At 32.6% G+C, this 19,990-nt stretch overlaps 1 protein-coding gene across 5 annotated transcripts in view; it reads right to left on the bottom strand.

Moving 5' to 3' along the window:
* The window catches only part of ATG4C (autophagy related 4C cysteine peptidase), a 75,743-nt gene that overhangs the window by 30,945 nt on the left and 24,808 nt on the right, over positions 1 to 19,990 (bottom strand). For all 5 annotated transcript variants that reach the window (XM_016140383.2, XM_036234700.1, XM_016140388.2 and 2 more), the window contains 4 exons: positions 9,033 to 9,266; positions 6,629 to 6,959; positions 4,756 to 4,826; positions 1,318 to 1,454 (listed from right to left, as the gene is read on the bottom strand). In XM_016140383.2, the coding sequence (XP_015995869.1) occupies positions 1,318 to 1,454; positions 4,756 to 4,826; positions 6,629 to 6,959; positions 9,033 to 9,266 (773 nt within the window). The remainder of the gene's footprint in view (positions 1 to 1,317; positions 1,455 to 4,755; positions 4,827 to 6,628; positions 6,960 to 9,032; positions 9,267 to 19,990) is intronic.

Here is a 19,990-nt window from a genome sequence, read left to right as displayed (position 1 = left end):
ATCAATACCACCAAATAGGAAAGCCCTCAACCAGATATAACATGTCTCAAAGCCATCTGCAGCCCATTCCACTAGCAATGGGGTTTTGGCTAAAGGGGACAGTTCCAAGATTGCCTCAGTTTCTAATCTTCTCATGGTAGTAGAAAAGGCAGAAGGAATCCAGTTCAGATTTGCTTAGAACCTACTGAGACATGACAACATGCCAGAAACCTCAATGGATTCAATGGTTCATAACTTCTCGCATTCCACCAATAACTCTATTAAAGAACTCACATGTTAGAAATCAAAACCCCATTTCTACCTAGGATATTCATATGTTATCAATATATTATAGTATTGGTATTATTAGTAACAAGTGTGCCTACAAATTTTTAATAACTATTCGACAATGCCAATATACCAGCTAGAAGATTTCCATATACCATATATTTAAAACAACTGCTCTACATTTGTAGAATCAGCATAGTTTATCCTCAGGAGATAGTTTCCACCATATACATAGGGATCACATATGGGATAATGCTTCCTGTAGGGAACAAACTGTTATTGAACCATAAAAAAACAAATTTAGACTTTATTTAGATTACTATATCCCATAACACCTCATTCAAAAGAGAATTCCATTTCTGGCCTTGAAAAAAATGAGATATTTCATTTAAACTGTGAAAATAATATAAATACTATAATCTTAACCAGAAATTAAGTTAAAGTTAAAGTTTTGTGACAACTGAATTGAATGCCTTGGTACCCAAAACAAGATAACATAATCAGACAGGTTCTTTTGGGGGAAAAAAAATTGTGTGTCTGAAATAGAACATATTTTTAACTGGTTAAATTGAAAAAAACAAAGTTGGAACCTTCCCACACTATCTTCATCATTTCTCTCTATATAAATACTCATTCTAACTTATCAACCTTATAGTGGTACAGGAAACAAATTAAGAGATAACGCAGCAGTAACAGAAAAGTCTGTTTCAATAATTACTCAATATAGTTTAATGTGGGTTTTATGAATAAACAAAAGTATATAGTTTTAAAAATCACAAATAAGGATCATGGGAACTATAGACATATTACAGATAATAATTTCTGCTGCATCTGTGTTTTCTAGATCACCTACAAAGATTAAAAGGCTTTTCATTTTGTCACATAACATTGTATTCTTCAAATCACATCTGATCTGAAACTAAAATGTCTAATGTTAAACTTTAATCTACAACTATAAAGTCATCGCTACTAATTTAACAGAATAAAATATCACAAATCTTTTGTATTTTACATATAAGCTAGCATTGCCTTAAGAAACCCATTCCCTACCTTTACGAACTCTAAGTAGTCGGTGTTGGTTCTTTCTCCACCAAGTCTAACAGGAACTAGAATAATAACAGCTTTGTCATCTGTAATATCAGGAGCCATGGAAGCACACTGTTTGTCAATGACATCAGAACTGTAAACTGAAAAAACATAATGAATATATATTAAATTTTACAGAAATGATTTTCAGAAAGATTTTTACCCTGATTTTCCCCACACTGGCTAGTCATCTGACCACTGACGTTAATTACTATCAAGGTCTCAACAAGTTAAAAATACCTACCTGATCTATGTAGTCAATAGATACCTATTGAGTAGCTACTATATAGCACAGGGGCTTCAGCAGTAAACAAAATGGAGTAAAATCCCTGACCTCAGAGAACATACACTCTTATACGGAGAAATAGACAATAAATAAAATATAAGATGTATCGGATGGTGATAGGTGCCTCCAAGAAAAACAAAGGGAAAAAAGGTGCATAGGAAATGCTAAGAGGAGGCTATTTAAAATAAAGCAGTAGGCAAGGTTTTATGAGAAACTAACATTTAAATCAAGTCTTAAAGAAAGTAAGAATCAAGTGATGCAGACGCCTGGGAGAAGAGCATTTCAGAACATGGCACCAAGTGCAAATGCCTTACGGCAGAAGCATAGTAAGCATATTTCAGGAATGAGAGGTCGATGCCTCTGAACACAATTGAGCACGGGGTACAGCAGCAGAAAATGAGGTAAACATGAGGAGATCAAGTTATATATTGGGGCAGAATGAAAACAGGTTATGTGAACTCTTAAAGGCTTCATTGTAAAGACTTCAGTTTTTACTTTAAGTGAGATGGGAAGCCATGGAAGGTTTTTCTTTTTTCTTTTTTTTTAGGAAAGGCATGCCCTGATCTTACACTACTTTACTAGTCTGGTTCTTATATTGGTAACAGACTGTAGAGGCAAAGGCTGAAACACAGAGAAGAGCTAAAAGCATTACAGTTATCCAGTAAGAGATGATGGTGACTTGAACAAATACAGCAATTATGAAGACAGGGAATGGTCATAGGATCGGCATATGAAGGTAGTGAAAAGTGATTAGTTTGAAGAAAAACAAACTCCCTAATATATTAAATGTAAGATGTGAGAAGGGGAAAAAATCATTGGTAATCTGAAGGGTTTTGGTACAAGTAGAGTAAGAAAGCTGCCGTTTACAAAGACATAAAAAGACTGCAGGAAGGAGGTTTGGAATTTAATTTTAGACACGCTTTAAGTTTGAGATATCAATTAGGCGTGCAAGCAGAGAGGATGAGTAGGCAGTTATGGACATAATAGAAGCCTAGATTTGGGGAGAAGTCCAGGATGGACCTATAAATTTGGGAGCTGACAGCATACAGATGGTACTACAAAGCTCTGACACCGGGTGAATTCAAATGCATGTACACAGAAGAGATGAAGTCTAACGGCTAAATGTAAATACCAACAATTTTAAAGATCAAGATGAGGAAAAACCAGCAAAGGAGACTGTGAAGTGGTAGACAAGGAAAACTTGAAGTGGAGTGTCCTGGAAACTAAGTAAACAAAATGTTAGCACAAAGAGGAAGTGGTCGATTATGTCAAATGCTATTAACGGACTGTGATGTGAGGACTGAGGGGTGACCATTAGATTTAGCAAGATGAAATTATTGTTAAGAGCAGTTTTGGTAGAGTTATGGGTATTGGAGCCTAAGAGAAATAATTCAAGAGAAAATGGAAAGATTAAGCAGAAACAAAATTAGACAAAACTTTTTGTTTTGTTTAAAATAAAATAATTTTATTCAAAACTTACACCCGCACTCCCTGTCAGTTTAACGAAAATCTTCTGCTCTTCCAGTTAAATGATTAACAAATTCTATAACTTGTGCTCCAGTTCTCTCTTTTAAATGCCAAATTTAGACTATGAGCTATCAGATTCTCTGTAAACAAGCTTCCCCATCTCCCGTAATCAGTCTAAACCAAAGCTACACAAATGCCACCATAGTTCTTTGCATTTGTTTCAATTCTATCATCTCACCTTTTCCAAATACTCAGTAACGGCATTTTAGACCTTAATATTATAGACCTTAATATTCTCTCACTTTTCTGAGGCAGTGCACACATGACCGTATTCTATCTTTGAATTTTCTGAACTAATACACACTCCAATCAAATGAAGTTTCCCTTCAGAGGGGTCTATTTCCTCCAGAAACAAATATTGCCATAATATTTCCACGGGCATATACAACAATTTCTCCCTTAAGAAATGTTATCTTTGATCTTCATTCAATACACATTTGAGAACCTACTATTTGTTGACATGCTCTGTATTGGGGTGTGGGGGAAGTACACAAAAGCAAATAAGATCTTGATTCCAAATTGTTTGGCTGAAGCACTTTGGTGTTTTTCCTCCACTTCCAACATATGTAAGGGTTGTAAAAAAGTTCAACTCCATAAGAGAGGCTCACTATAGCTATGATTCCCAACCAAGGGATTCTGATACCTTTCCCTATCCTGCTACCTTAACAGTTGTTGATCTTTTGGGGAGAAACAAATCATCATAAGGTGATATTGCAAGTGAATTTACAAGTGCAACATTAAATAGAGGTGTTCCCAAAATGTTACAGAGCGCAGAAAAATTAATTCTGCCTGATGAGAGTTGGGAAAGAATTTACCAAAGGTGTTAACTTTAAGGGTACTCGTAAAGAATGAGCTGACAGTTAACAAGAGGCGTTTTAATAAGAAGGGGCATTCTAGACAGAGGCGATAATAAGTGCACAGGAATGAAAAAAGATGGTAACAGTTTGCCCAAGTAATGAGCCGAAGGTTGACAGCACTTTGGTGTTATCAATATAGAAGGTAGAGTTGGGAGGTGGTGTTGAAAATGTAGGTTGGGTCAAATTGTAAAGGGATTTATGGGCTTTATACGCTAAAATAACTTGAGACTAGAAACAATGAAAAGTCATAGGTTTTTAAATTAAGGAATGTAACCAGATTCCATTTTCCATTCATTTCCTCCTCTTCCTATTCTGTATTCTCTTTCTTTGTGATTGCATCTCTTCCCATGGTTTTACATATTTAGGACTCTGCACTATACACTAGGACTTTTGAAACTGCATTTCCAGTGATGCTTGTGTTAGTATGAGGTAACTTGTATTTTCTGCTGCCTGCGTATATACCTACGTAAATTTTCCCATCTAACTTTTTTAAAGTAGTCATTTTAAATATTGGAATTTTTTTTAGAAACTTACTACATTGCAACTAATAATTCATAGCATATTAAGAAATATTAATAAGTGCCTGCTATTATAGGGTGCTATGTAGAAACAAAAATGTCTAAGATGTGGTCTCTACCTCCATGATCATTTAGAATATAATTGGGATAAGCTAAATACATATGTGAAGTCTGACCAATAACAGATAAAATTAGAATTATATACATTCCTTACCTGTACAATCTTGTGCAACATAAATAGTTATTCCTTGCAACTCAGGGTGTCTTGCTTCTTCAACTGCTTTTCTAAGAAATAACAAGCATGATCCTTTAAAATCTTTACTAATATTTCTAATTGGTAACTAAAAATTAATTTAAGAGGAAAGAAAGCCATCATTTTCCTGACATTCCTATTTAACCTATAGTGTTTGGTTTCAAAACTAATATTTGAATAGTATCAGAAATCAGGTCAGTTTTTTCAAAATTGAAAAAATGTATTATTCTAAATTACTCAAAGAACTTTAAAACATAAGTTACAAAATATATTTTAAAACTACTTGGGTATAAAACTACAACCTCTGGTCCTCCCAACCCAAATTTTCTCTCAACTACTCTCCTGGCTATATGAAACATTTTCTAACCAATGGTACTACAATATGCTTATATTACTGACTAGTAGTTCATTACTGTTTGATTGTTCTGGTACAATTGAACTCATGAAAGTTTTTTTTTCTTTTCCTTAAACAATAACATGACTTTTCTTCTTTCATTAAAAAACCTTTGTGACCTGAACAAATTAATCTCCTAATTTCAAGTCTTAGAATTCTATAAGTAAAACTGCAAACTGAAATCTATTTCTAAGTAAGTATAACATTCTCAACAGTGCACATGATATGAAAAAACATGCACATAATATCTATAAAAGAAAATTATACAAATTGTGGAAATATAAGTATTTTTATTTAACTGGATCTTTATAATTTTTTTAAATTAATAGGCTTTACTATGAATGTTTGTATGTGTTAGTATAGAAGAAGAATTGGCAAACTATGGCCCACAGGCCAAATATAACCTGTAATCTGCTTTTGGTATAGCCTGCAAGCTAAGAATGGTTTTTACAGTTTTAAAGGGTTGTTTAAAAAAAAGAAAGAAAAGAAAAATGGGCAATAGAGCCCTTATAAGGCCTGGAAAGCCTAACTTACTTATTATCAGGCTCTTAACTGGAAAAGTTTTCTGATCTCTAGGAAATAGAACATAACATTTTTAAGAGTAGAACCTATGCTTTTATGATTATGCTTTTATAAATGTCATACCGAGCTGGACTTGATATTATTAACAATCTGCTTAATAACATTATGCAAATACTTTTTCAATAGTAAGCATCTGGCCTATAAAATATAAAAGGAATTTAATACAGTATGCTAAAAGGCTGTAATAATTTGAATTTACTACAATATACTATACTTGGATGACTCAGTTTATAATAATGGAACATACAACAAATAAGACAATTTTAAAAAACTTATGTAGTGTCCAAATAAATGGCACATAAAAAGATGAGGTATAGTGAAATTCGACTTTTGACTTTTTTCTTACTACTCTGAATGTCACAGATTCTTTACTTTTACTATGATATAATTATAATAGTAACAGTCTCATACATTTACAATTCACAAGAATCTGATGTGTGCAAAGAAATGCTGAAAACATCAATTTTAGCTCTTGACATTTCATTATGCTATCAGTACATTACAGCCCCTGGGTTATACTATTTAAAAAAAAAAACTGTAATGTTATGCATGTTCCAAGGTTGAAAGAGTTGTTAGTTTTTATAACATCGCATTAAGATAGTCTAATGAAAACCTGGTTAGAAAAAGACCTTGGATAGCTACACCTATGAGCAAAAGAAGAAAAATTTATCAGTAGATAAATGTAACTAGAATGGCAAATGTCTTGTTTTGTCCCTATTAGCAAATAAAATCTCCTTTATGAATATTCTCATACACTTAGATTTTAAAAGTTCCAATTATATATAAGCACTACAAAAATCAGTATCTCTAAGCCTGAGGGCCTCTGTCATAAAATGAAAGATTTTAAAACAGTTTTACCTTAAAATGTGAGCAACCACAGCTGGTCCATACCAATCTCCAGCTTTTTTCCCAGATTTCTTTCCATATTTTATTAGTTGATGTAAGCCAAAGACAGCCAAGGGGGAATCACCAAACCAAGAGATGATTTTCCTGTGATAAATTTCATTTTGCATTTCATGATCATCAGAATATCTCCCAATTGTTTCCTTCAGAGAAATTGTTGGGGTTTTGAGTTCTCTTTCCCCTGAAAGCGATGCTTCAAATGATGCAGTAAATTTTTTTACAGTGTGAGAAGTCCATGATTCAGAGTCTGAATTGTCAATGTTCAAAGCATCAGGCCAGGTCCAAGCTATAGTAGTTCCAAAGCAAGGTGTTCAGATCTTTTAAAGAGTTAGACTTTAACAATTCTACTAAAATAAATATGTAGCATTTAGACTCATATGGATTACTGAACTAAAATAGTAGACTCAGAAAGAGGCAAATTTATAGAGACAGAAAATAGATTGATTGCATATGGAGCAGGGGAGTATATTGGGAGTAAATACTAATGGGTATGAGGTTTCTTTGGGGATGATAAAAATGTCCTAAAATTAGATTATGGTGATGGTTACAGAACTCTGTAAATATATTAAAAGCCAATGAATTATTCACTTTAAATTAATGAATTTATGATATATAGATTATATCTCAACAAAGCTGCTTTAAAAAGTAAATAAAGGTATGAGCAGAGAAAATGTGCCAATAGATCAATATTTACTTTTGAGTGGTAATATGATTCTGGACTCTTCTGTAGTTCTTAAAATTTCTAAAATGGGACTACATTACATATAAACAAAAAAATCACCAAAGTGAAAGACAAAAAAAAAAAAGAGAGAGAGAGAGAGAAATAGTAAACTCAGGTACAAATGGTCAATTCTAGAATATGCTTTTCTTTCTTTTCTTTGACAGTGCTGAGACAGACTAAAGATTTTTGTATTCCATTACCTATATTGCTTATCAGACGTTTAGTCTGGACCACCCAAAAGTTATAATAAACATATGCACTAACATTCGGAGTATTCATGAGAGAATAACTTCTAAAAGTGGATTTTGTTGTTTATATGTTAAAAAAAAAAAAAAAAAAAAAAGTCTGACCATAGAAGTTTTAAATTTCTTTTCAAATAGTTTTTTCTCATATCCTTTCAGGATAACGTAATCATTGTTTAAAGAAAAATGGCAATTCTCTAGTCAATGAAAAGTTAAAAAATGAAGTCATTAAAGACCAAAGATCTCAAAAAAGTCAACTACTTCCACAAGTTCACTGTTTTTAATAAAAAGACAGACCCCAAACACGCGTGTAATTTTTTTTTATCTGAAAAATTATTCTTTTATTAGAGAATATGAAGATGAAGATAGTCCCCCAGGACAACGGCCCCTGAGGCAACTGAGTTTATTCTGCCGGGACTGACCAGCCAACGAGAGCGGTCAGTCCTTTCTGTGCTGTTCTCCTGATTTACCTCATCATCTTGCTGGGAACTTCAGACTGATTTTACTAATCAGATCCACTCCCTAGCTGCAAACCCCCACGCATTTTAATAAAATGAGTCAAAGATTTAGAGTCCCAGTCAGAGCTATGAAAACTGTTTCAATTCTTTTTCTTTGCATTATCCACACCATTTGTGAATAAACATACTCACAAGGTCTCATCAATAATCCTTATAAAAAGGTCACTAAATATTTGCCAGAGAAACACAAAAAATGGTAACCTTTAAAAAAAATAATATATAATAGCCTAAAATGGTAAAGTAAAATCTTTCCACAATGCACACATTATTTAAAAAATGGACTGATAAAAAATGGTAAGAAAGGCTGTGCATTTGAAAAAATAAAAAAATACATTAAGTTAGGCATCCATGACATTTTTGTGAGTCTAAAAGATTAAGTACGATGATCTTATTGAAAAGATCCTTAATTAATTGAACAGATTATAACCATATTTATAAAGATAAAAATAATTTTAAAGTATATATAGAGAAAAAAATAAAGAAACCAGTGTAAAAATCCTTAAGATTTAAAAATATTAACTATCTGCTCAAAGTCACTGCATTGACCTGACTAGGATTTACCAAACTGGAGATAATCCAGAGTGTTGAATCAAAAAGAAACAAATAATAACAAAAAACTCTACTGAAAATTGAACTTACTTAAGTCACAGTGGCAACCAAGAATAACAGGTGTGTTTAACCTGAATTGTGGAAAGGGGAATCACGAAAGCTTACGTGTAAGTCACACCTAGCCTAATTTAATAACGATGCAATATGCCAGTTTCAACTTTAGGAGACATTTAGAAGTCAAGAAATTAACCTCGGAGAATTTTATGCAGTTTGTAAGCTGAAGTTCAAATTAAATAAACAAAACCCCAAAATACAGAGATTTGATTTACCTCTACCAAGAAAGTGTAGTATGAGTCCTTGAGCCAAAAGCATCTGGCCAGTTCTTAATGTACAGCCCCAACCACAGTCTGTCGTCAAAGCTGAGCCTTCTATTGAAGGAAATTCTTCTCTGTAGGTCAGCCATATTCTTGAAATGAAATCTTTACGAAATTCTTCTACATTTCCCGCAATTACATGGTCTTCTATTGTACATCCTGATCTTGTATGTAACAGTTTATTTTCATCTACAAAATAAAAATATAAACTAGTCTAAACAAATGCCAAGAAATGTAAATAACGGTATTATATTTTCATTACTGTCCATAACATATAGAGTATATCACAATCTTTCTAATCCTTTTTTTTCTGTTTAAGTGACAGTAAATCTTATTCTGCCTCATTAGGCTGTTATGAAAATCAACTGAGAATGAATGCTGAAATGTTTTGTACATTCAAGCACTAATATAAGGTATTATCAATAATACTGTTGTTAATAATAATATCCTATATTCCAAATATAATCAACTCTTTTATGAGAGGATAATGTAAAAATATCTTTTCTTTTTGCCTCATTTAGCTCAGGATATAGATATTAGTGCTCTCTAAAATGAGATTTGCAAATAAAATACCATGATTGTCAATATGTAAAAATGTGTATAAACTAGTTCTAAAAATCAAATAAAATGTGCACACTGTAATTGTTGTCATGAATATTTATACTCAAATTATAAAATCAAAACTAACAAGCTAAAGAGTAAAACATAAAATTCCTAAATATAGTTATCCTTTTATATGGGAACATAATTTTTAAAAACTGTTGCTACCCATATATAGCACTTTTAAAGGCTTTCCAAACTGATTAACTCTTAATATAATTTCTATGTGAAAATTATGGTCACTGTATGCCCAATAATTTATAAAACACTACTGCTCAAAATGAACTAACATTCCTTGATTACTCCCAGAGGGAGGGTCTTAAAAACCTTTACAACCTCAGCAGGTACACAGTGCCTAGCACAAGTAAATCCTAATAAATGTTAGTTAGTTCAGGTGGGTGGGTAGTGGACAGATAAATCTGCATACAACTCTCATTTCCATGGAGTTTAATTTCCAATACCCTTTAAGAGGATGTCCAAGCAGTTTTATCATGCTTTTATTCCTCATCCTTCCTGTATTTATCCTTCAAGCCCATTCTGAGAAAAATAACAATCATCCAAACTTCATATCTATTCAGTAAAGCTAAGTTGCGGCATATAGTTTCAATGATAATAAAAATGCCATTCGCCCATTATCAATTAATTTTTCTCAGTCTTAGAGTCTGAAGTTAATTATAAATAAAAATGTCTGGAAATTGAACATGGCACTAAAAATATGCCCCAAATTTCCACTTTAGAGACATTTAAATTTGTTTAAAATTTGATACAACTGTGCATAACTCCAACACCTCATCTTGCAGCTGGCCAAATATATAGTTCCTAATTTCTTATTTAGCAGAAGTAATTAATTCCTTATCCTCTTAAGATCTACTTTTAATATTTACTCTAAGTATTATTGGAAAACTACTAGTATTAAAAGAACTTTGCTGTCCTGTTCATTTGCCATTATAATGCTAACCCTCCTATTCCATTATTTGACTGATTTCCTTTGTCACAATCTTTATAATATCTACAGTCATGTGTCACCTGATGGGGATACATCTTCAGAAATGCATCATTAGGTGATTTCTTAGTTGTGGAAACATCACAGAGTGCATTTACAAAAACCTAGATAATGTAGCTGACCACAAACCTAGGCTAAATGATATAGCCTATTACTCCTAGGCTATAAGCCTAGACAGCACGTCACTATACAAAACATGAGATTAAATCAAGCTCCAGAAAAAATGATACAATCAAGAGACAAGCAAACACAAGATATATGAGGTTGCTGCCAATGAACCATGGCATACTGTTTTACAGCAAGCTTTTTTTTTATAAGTAGAGTATACTGTAAAATAACAATAAAAAGTACAGTAAATATATACTGTACTGTTTTACAGCAAGCTTTTTTTTTATAAGTAGAGTATACTGTTTTACAGCAAGCTTTTTTTTTATAAGTAGAGTATACTCTAAAATAACAATAAAAAGTACAGTAAATATATAAATGGGTTATATGGTTATTTATCATCATTAACAAGAATTATGTATTGTATATATTATGTACTATATTTTTTATACAACTGGCAGCATAGTAGGTTTGCTTATACCAGCACTGCATTACAGCATCACAATGGCTACAGCATCACCACGCAATAAGAATTTTTCAGTTCCATTATAATCTTACGGGACCACTGTGTATAGGTGGTACGTTGTTGGTTGAAATATCACTAGAGGGGGCATGGCCATGTAATGTTTTTGATCTACATCTCCCTCCCCTCCAGATTTCAAGTACAGTAAGGAAAAGGACTATATTTATTTTCTGCACCTCTGAACCTTCAGCACCCAGCACAGAGTTCAGTCCATGGCAGATGTGCAAGAAACATTTGTTAAATGAATGTCAATAAATGGAACCAAAAGAGAAGTAGGGGTTTTTAAAAATTGTTTTGCTTTGCTTTTGTTTTTTATGACAGGAGAGACTTGAGAGCTTTATGAAGAATGGGACTGTCTGAAAGAATCACTACAAAGAATGAGAAAGAAAGCTGATAAAGGAAATAGAAGAGAACTGCTGGTTCACTAAGGGCTTAGTCAAGGCTGACTATCACAATCAGAAATCACAATTAAATAAGCTAATATGAAAAATAATCAGAAGTAAAACAAATTGCAAAACAAGGCCTCCAGGAGTACAGCTATTGTAACTGTCAGATATGAGATAAAACAAGTATGTGTATGTTTAAAAAAAATAGGACATTGAAAGATGGATAAATTACAGAAAAGAGACTATTAAAATTAACCAGGCACATATGAAAGAAAACCAAATGGAACTACTAGAAATGAAAAATACAATAACTAAAAACAGGAACTTGGTATAAGATTAAACAGAAAATTACATGCAGCTAAGGAGATAATTAAGAAACCAGAAGTAGGAACTAAAGAAATTACTCAGAACACAGCACAGAAAGACAAAACAGAAAATATGAAAAACCAAAGAATTTCAGATACATGTAGAAAAATCTAACAGAAAGATTTATCAGAGATAGAGAATTTAACAGACAGGGTATAAGAAGAATGGGAAACAACTATAATTAAAAGTGACTGGAAAATTTTCATATTAAGAAAGTTAAGAGTTCCAAATAGAATAAAATGGAATCTACACCAAAGATAAACAGCTGATCTTAAAAACAGAGAGAAGAAATAAAGATATGATAAATTCAAAATACTAGAGAAAATATTTGCATGTCCTAAAGTAAGCAAAAATTTATTAAAAAGAACAAAAAAGGCACTAACCATTTAAGGAGATTTAAAAAATCAATTAGACTATATTACGATTAAGAATTATGTTATTCAAAAGATAACATTAAGGAGGTAAAAAAGTAAAAGAAAGTATTTCCTACAGATATATCCAAAAAAAAAAAAAGGATTCCTATCCAGAATATATAAGGAAAACGTAGGAATCAATGAAAAAAGACAAATAACCTAATAGGAGACATATCCAAATCGAAAAATATTTATAAAAATATGCTCAATTTCATTAATTATCAGAGAAATGCAAATTAAAATAAAAAATAGCTCTAATAAAAAGGGAAAAATACCAAATGTTGGTGAGGTGAGAACAATTCATACACGCCTGGTAGGAATATAAATTGGCACAATTATTTTGTAAACTATTTAGTAGCATATACTGAGGCTGAACATATGTATACACTATGACCCAGCAATAACATTCCTAGGTATATGTATGTATGTATGTACACACACACACACACACACACACACACACACACACACACACACACTGAATGAAAATCCATACACGTTTGTTCACCAAAGCACCTATACTAGAATAATCACATCGGGCTCTTAAATAATTGCCAAAAATTGAAAACTATCCCATGCCTACCAAGAATGTCCAAATGCTCACCAAGAATGGCATATTCGCAAAATGCAATACTCATAGGAATACAAAAATATCCAGCACCCAACAACAAGGTATATAACACATGTCTAGCAATCAGTCAAGAATTACTAAGCATGCAAAGAGGCAGGAAAAGACAAGCCAAAATGAGAATACTCAATCAATCAAAACTGACTCGGAACTAACACAAATGCTAAAATTAATAAACAAGGACATAAAAGTTATTACATCTATGTTACATATGTTCAAAAAAATAAGTAGAGACAAGGAAGATTTAAAAAATGGAACCTCTAGACTTATAAACTACATTCCCTATGACAAAAAATACACTGCCATAAAATATGAGATTTATGGCAGATTAGACACTGCTGAGGAAAAGAATGAAAGATTGATGAACTTGAGGATATAGCAATAAGAACTATCCAAATTAAAACACAGAGAGGAAAAAGAATTAAAAAATAAAAAATAAAAGAGCCTCAGGGAGCTGTGGCACAATTTCATCCATGTTAAAATATGTGTAATTGGAGATTCAAAAGGAGAAAACAGAGAGGAAAACGGAAAAAATATTTGAAGACAATATGGCTAAAAAAAATTCAAATCTTGTGAAAACTATACACCAGGAGAAATAGACAAATCCAATTATAGTCAGAGATTTCAACATCACTCTCAAAATAATTGAAAGAAAAAGTAAGATAGAGCAAGGATAGAGAAGACTTGAACAGAATATCATCCAACTCGACCTCATAGTTCTCACAGAACACTCAGTAATACATATTCTTTTTAAGCACACAAAGACATTTACCAAGCTATCCCATATTTAGATGCTAAAATAAGTCTCAATATCTTCAGAGATTAAAGTCATAAAAGTAGTTTCTCCGACCACAATGGAATTAAATTAAACATCAATAATAGAACAAGATCTGAAAAATGTCCAAATTTTTGGAAATTAATACGCCTCTAAATAACTCATTTCTTCCTGCCTGCCTTCTTTTAGTAAATGGCAAGTCACATTTCAAAAAACTCCAAATTCTGGGATCGTATCTCCATAACATTTGGGCATAATCTTGTTAAGTTTTGGAATAACACAGATCCTGAAAACAGCAGAGATGGGGTATAGCACAAGGACCAAGAGCACACATAGTAAGACTCCTTGATATCTTATTTTCATGCTTTTCCTTATGTCCTACAGAGAGATCCCTAAAGTGAAGCTCCATCCCTGGCCTGCTTTAAGTCAGAAAAAGCTATTATTGTTCTGTAGCCTCTGTGTACCCTCTATACTCCTTAAAAACTTTTGTTTTCTTTTTTCCATGTACTAGTTTCATTCCTAGCTAGACTGATTATCTGTGGATGCTCTTCAACCCCCAAATTAGGAAAGAGAGCCTTATCTCTGTTAATTTACATTTAATTATTTTGGTCCCTAAAGAGAACTGGTATATTAGAGATAACCCCAAATTACAGTTTTTCCCTAATGGTCTCTGGGCCTATCGTGGACTGAATGATCTATAAGAAAATCTAGAAAACCTGGCCAGATAGGGACATGGTATCTATAGAAAAAATGGGGCTTACTTAAAACAAGATAAAATCCTTAATTGTTTCTCTCAGAGATAGCTCACAGATATCTTGTAAACATTTTTTATTTTTAATAATTTTGGTCTTTGCTCAAGATAAAACTAACCAGGAGGACCATTTGGGTTTATATACTATAAACCTTGACATAACAACATACAGCATGACACCTTACATTTGGGAAGGAAAAAATGTATAATATAAGAAGAGTTTGTAGCTCAGGAAAGTTAGCAAGATAAATTTAAAAGCTTGAGCGATCAGGACAGGTTTAGCACAGTTAAGCTAATTTTTTGCAAATCTGTCTTAATATTACTAGAAATTAAATAATAGGAAACAGATGATCAAGTTTAAGGATCTTATATTTATTTATCACTATGAATTAGTTCATTGTAGATGACTCAGAGGCTGGTAAAATAAAATCATTGTGATTTAAAGCTACCACTTTCTACATATTTAGATCTGTGACATATCAATGCCACTGCCTTCAAAAGAAAGGGAACTGAAACAACTGAGCAAAACTATCCATCAGATAAACACCACAGAGGATAATAGATGAGTGACTCTAAAGTAATTTGACTAAAAACTTGACCAGAAAAGAAACTACTGGCAAATTTCTACATAATAGAAAAAGAGATAACTATTAAATAGAGAATTCATGAAGGAATATGATACAGTTAGAACTAGATTGGAAATACCAATATAAACTCATGCCTTTCTAAGAAAAGAAGTGAAAATATATAAACATATATTTATCTGTTATGGTTCTGTGTGCTGAAATGACCTAGGGGCAACGTTCTTCCCACAATGTACCTTTGCACTTAGATCGTAGTTTCTAACACTGTTTTTCTGCTTAAAAAAAAAAAAAAAAAAAAAGTTTCATTGGGAAATGGCTGATTTCAAATATGAGGCTGAAAAGTACAAAGTTATGGAAGAAAGAAGTTTCCAGAAGTTAATTAGGTTCTATATAAAGACGTAGAAGCCAACCTTCAAGGGGGGACTTCCACTGGCCAAGACGAGACAGTCCGGGTATCAAGAGGAAATTATTGGTGCAGATCAACCAACATACATATAATGAGTCCATAATGACACACAAAAAGAGAAAAAGCTAGCATTAAAATATCTTAACTGAGGTGATGAGAATATTATATTTCAGTCGAGGATACAAAGAAAGTCTTGACAAAACTGAGTAATAGCCTTGGGACAAATATTATAAACTAGTAATTTACCAAAGTAATATCATAATTATAGGATTCACAAATCTTTACATATTATGGGTTTATACTCACAGAAGAGGAAATAATGAAGGAAATTAGCCCTTCATCATCAATGAATATTTTTTGTCATGTACACTAAGTTTTTAAAACTCCATTAACAAAAAAATATCGCTAATGTTATTCGTTCTATGCCGTATTCACCTTTGTTCTTCTGAATAAATATTCAATTCCCTTTTACCTTACCTTGTTTACTGTGACTCTTCTTAGTCAAATGTATATTTGAATCTCTTTTAAAATGCATATTTGATCTTATTTACTGTTCTTCCTGTTTTCAAAATTATAACTGACTCACTTAAATTTGTGTGTTTTTAAGTACAAAGGCTTCCCTCCTTGTGAATACATACCAAAACAATTTCTGGAAAAATGGAAGAGGATGGGGTTTAGAGTTATACTCATTAGAAAAGGGACTCCATAAAGTGGATGATATGAATAGAAATGTGATATTTTTCTGGCTAATGGTCAATTCCCCTAATTCTGCATGCAGATATTTTTAGTGAACGGTAAATTTCTTATTTCAAAAAAATCTGAGAATATAGTCTTATTTCCACGATAACAAAAGAACATACTATATACACTGTTTATAATGACAAAAAGCTAAAAGCAATCCAAATGTTTATCAATAGTAGAAAGAATAATTTGTGATAAATCATAGACTGGAATATTATGCAGCAATTAAAATAAACCAGAACTACACATAACATGGACAAATCTTAAAAACACAATTTTGAAAGTCATATGCAAGTCACAGAAGTAAAATATAGTTTTATTCCATTTTCAAAAAGGTCAAAAACAGGAAACACTAAATCATCAGGGACACTTTTGGATAGTACATTTGGAGGCAGGGGGTTGCATGGGGAAGACTACCATTGAATAGAAGCACACATATTAAAAATGATTCATAACTTATTTCTCTTGTTGAATGTAGTTTTCTTACTATTCTCAAAAGTGTACAGATAAGGTTTTTATCTTCTCTATATGTAAATAATTCATAATTTCAAAACTTTATAGGTTTAAAATAAAGTATTTAGTATTCAGTATTTATAATAAAGAAATAAAACAAAGGAAAAAAGTACTTCTTCCACTGAATTCTGTCATATCTCCTATCTTGGTATTGAGAGAGATACTTCCTACTGTATAGAGAGGTAGGTGAAGACAAAGCCAATATGCTAAGATTAGCAAAGTGGGAAGATAGATAGAACATGGGTCCTTGATGAAGTCGCAGAGCCGCCAAATAAACCAACCTAAGAGCCATCCCTCCCTCTGGACTTCTGTTTGTGTATAATACAACCCCTTATGGTTTAAGCTATTTTGAAATGGACTTTCTGCTTATTTGCATCCAATAGCATCCTTTCACATTTGGTCTCCTTCTAGAGTTTTATAAGAGTCTCTACTTCTTTTTCATCACAAAAAATCATAATAGGATTAATCGTTTTTGTAATTATTTAAGTCACTCATCTGCTGGACTGTAAGCTCCCTGAGAGTAAGCCTTACGTGTCATACTTTCAACAGTAACCCAAATGCCTGGCATTGGCTCTCAAACATTTGCAGCATAAATGAATAACTTTATTCATCAAATTGCCTACTAGTGAATAAGTTGTTTCTAATTTTTTTCCAATAAGCTCTAATAAACATCCGTATATACATGTTCTCCACACATATAAGAAAACTTCTCTAGGGTAAATACTGAAAGGTAGAGTGGCTGGATCCTAAGTTGTGTATATTTCCAATTCATCTAAGTACTCTTAAATTCGTTACAAAGAGGTTGTACTAATTCACCCTCCTATCATCAGTGTCTGAGATACTTTTTTTTTTCATATTCTTGCTACTAAGATACTATTAAACCTTTAAATTTTTGCAAATCTGATGACTAAGAAATAGTATCTCATTTTAATTCATACCCCCTTTATTAATAGGGTGAGCATTTTCTTATGTTTGGCCATTCAAGTTTCTACTTAAAAAATACCTGTTCATTTTCTTGTCTCATTTTCTGTTGGGTTGTTGCATGTTTTATATATTAATTTATAATTCTTTATTACTCTAGAGACTAATCTTTTATCTAAATATAACTGAAGAGATGATAGATGGATAGATAGATACTCATGTTCACATATACACAGATCTATATACCTACAAAGAGAGAGACAGTGAAAGAGACAGACAGGGAGACAGACAGAGAGAATGAGAGAGAGCATATGCAAATATCTTCTCTCTCTGACTTGCTTTTATACTTTGTGATGGTATCTTTAGTCATGTAGGTATTTTAAATCTTTATTTGGTCAAACTGATCAGTATTTTCCTGTATAGACTGTTTTTATGTTTTATATAAGTTCTTTTCTATGCCAATATCATAACCACTGTTTAAAATAATAATTTCGCTTTGGTGCATAACACAGAGCCACACTCAATAAATGTAGGTTAGCTGCTGTTAATTTTACTTATTTATCCTTACCACTCTAGTGAAACTGCTCTCTCAAAAGCCATCAGCGACTTCTCAATGACGAATCCTAGCCTCTACTCAGGCTATTTCCTGCTCAACCTTTTTTGAGGATTAGGCACTTTGTCCATCTCCTTCTTTCTGAAAATCTCTTTCTTTTGGTCTCTATGATAATATACTATTTTGAGGTCTGCCCTATATATTGCTTATTCCTTCTCAGTTTCATTCACTGATTCATCAGCATATCCTTAAAGATGGATATTCTCCACCTATACTTTCCATCAATGTGACCTTATCCATTGGCCTCAAATGTCATCTTTTTGAAAATAACTAACAAATCAATTTTAAACAGCCTACCTCATTCACACTGTTCATTTCTAAAAAGCCTACTTCAAACACTACGTGTCCTCCCCAAACCCATGCTTCCTCTAATATACCACATTTGGTTATTATTACCTATCATCTAAGATAGTAGTCTTTAAATCTTCTTTATCTCCTCTCTGCCTCTCATGACCCCAAATCCAATCATTTGCCAGATGCTGTTGCTACTTTAAAATTTCTTAAAGCCATCCTCCCCTTCCCAAACGCACTGCCCTACATCAGCATTACCATATATCTCACCTGCTAACTGGCTTCCAATCATTCATCTACATTGCTATCAGTTATTTTTCTAGGGCATATATTTAATTATGAATATCATGTGCTCCCCTGGGCAAGATCAATGTAGCCATCATGTCTTAATACATGATCACTGAATATAAATAAAATTTGGCATTTTGTTGCTCAATAATCTAGAACGATAATAATCATTGTAGTGAAGAAGCAAGCTGGACACCCCACCAACATCTCTCTTAAAAACTTAGAAAACTTGCTTGAACCAAAAATTCTGTGACACTCAGAAATCCAAAAGTAGCCCCAAGATTTCTGCTAATTCTCCACAGCTTAAGCTTTCACTGTTCTCCCTGCTTCTAGTTCCTGCAATGATATGAGCTGTCTTTTTCATTCCAGATGACAAATTCATCCCCTTTCCAAAAGAACTCCTCTTACAACAAGAATTTCATGAGTTTAAATGACTTTATGGAAGATCAGGGGATGTCGATAAGGAAACATTTCAATGGACATGCAGCTTACCACCTTCTTTCTGGCTCTCTCTACTTTCTTCTTCCCAATCCTCACACCATTCTCCTCCCCTACATCCCCCTACTCCAAGTCCAAAACAAAAGAGTCTTCTATTTGTCCCTTTCATAACTCCTATCTCATTTACTTTTCGTCCCCTGAGTTGAAAACTTCCAGTACTTACTACAAAGTTCAAAGCATTTCTTCCCCCGCCCCCCAAAAGATAATGTTATCCTTAAAAGGAATTCTAATAACTTTTACTTAAATTCTTTATATCATAAATAATAATACAGGAGGATAGGGGAGGTAGATGGAGTAAAAGGGGTCAAATAAATGGCGACAGAAGAAATCTAACTATGGGTGGTGAACACACAATGCTATATATATATATATGCCTTACTATTGAATTGTATACCTAAAACTTACTGGATTTCATTAACCAATGTCACCATAATAAAAATTTAAATACATACATACATACATAAATAAATTTTAGAATGCTTACATATACCAGACACAACACTAAACA

This window comes from Rousettus aegyptiacus, unplaced genomic scaffold (genome assembly GCF_014176215.1).
Source record: "Rousettus aegyptiacus isolate mRouAeg1 unplaced genomic scaffold, mRouAeg1.p scaffold_m13_p_1, whole genome shotgun sequence".
In the NCBI taxonomy this organism is placed as follows: domain Eukaryota; kingdom Metazoa; phylum Chordata; class Mammalia; order Chiroptera; family Pteropodidae; genus Rousettus; species Rousettus aegyptiacus.
Note: the sequence above shows the minus strand (reverse complement) of the source record. Positions and strands in the feature narration are given on the sequence as shown.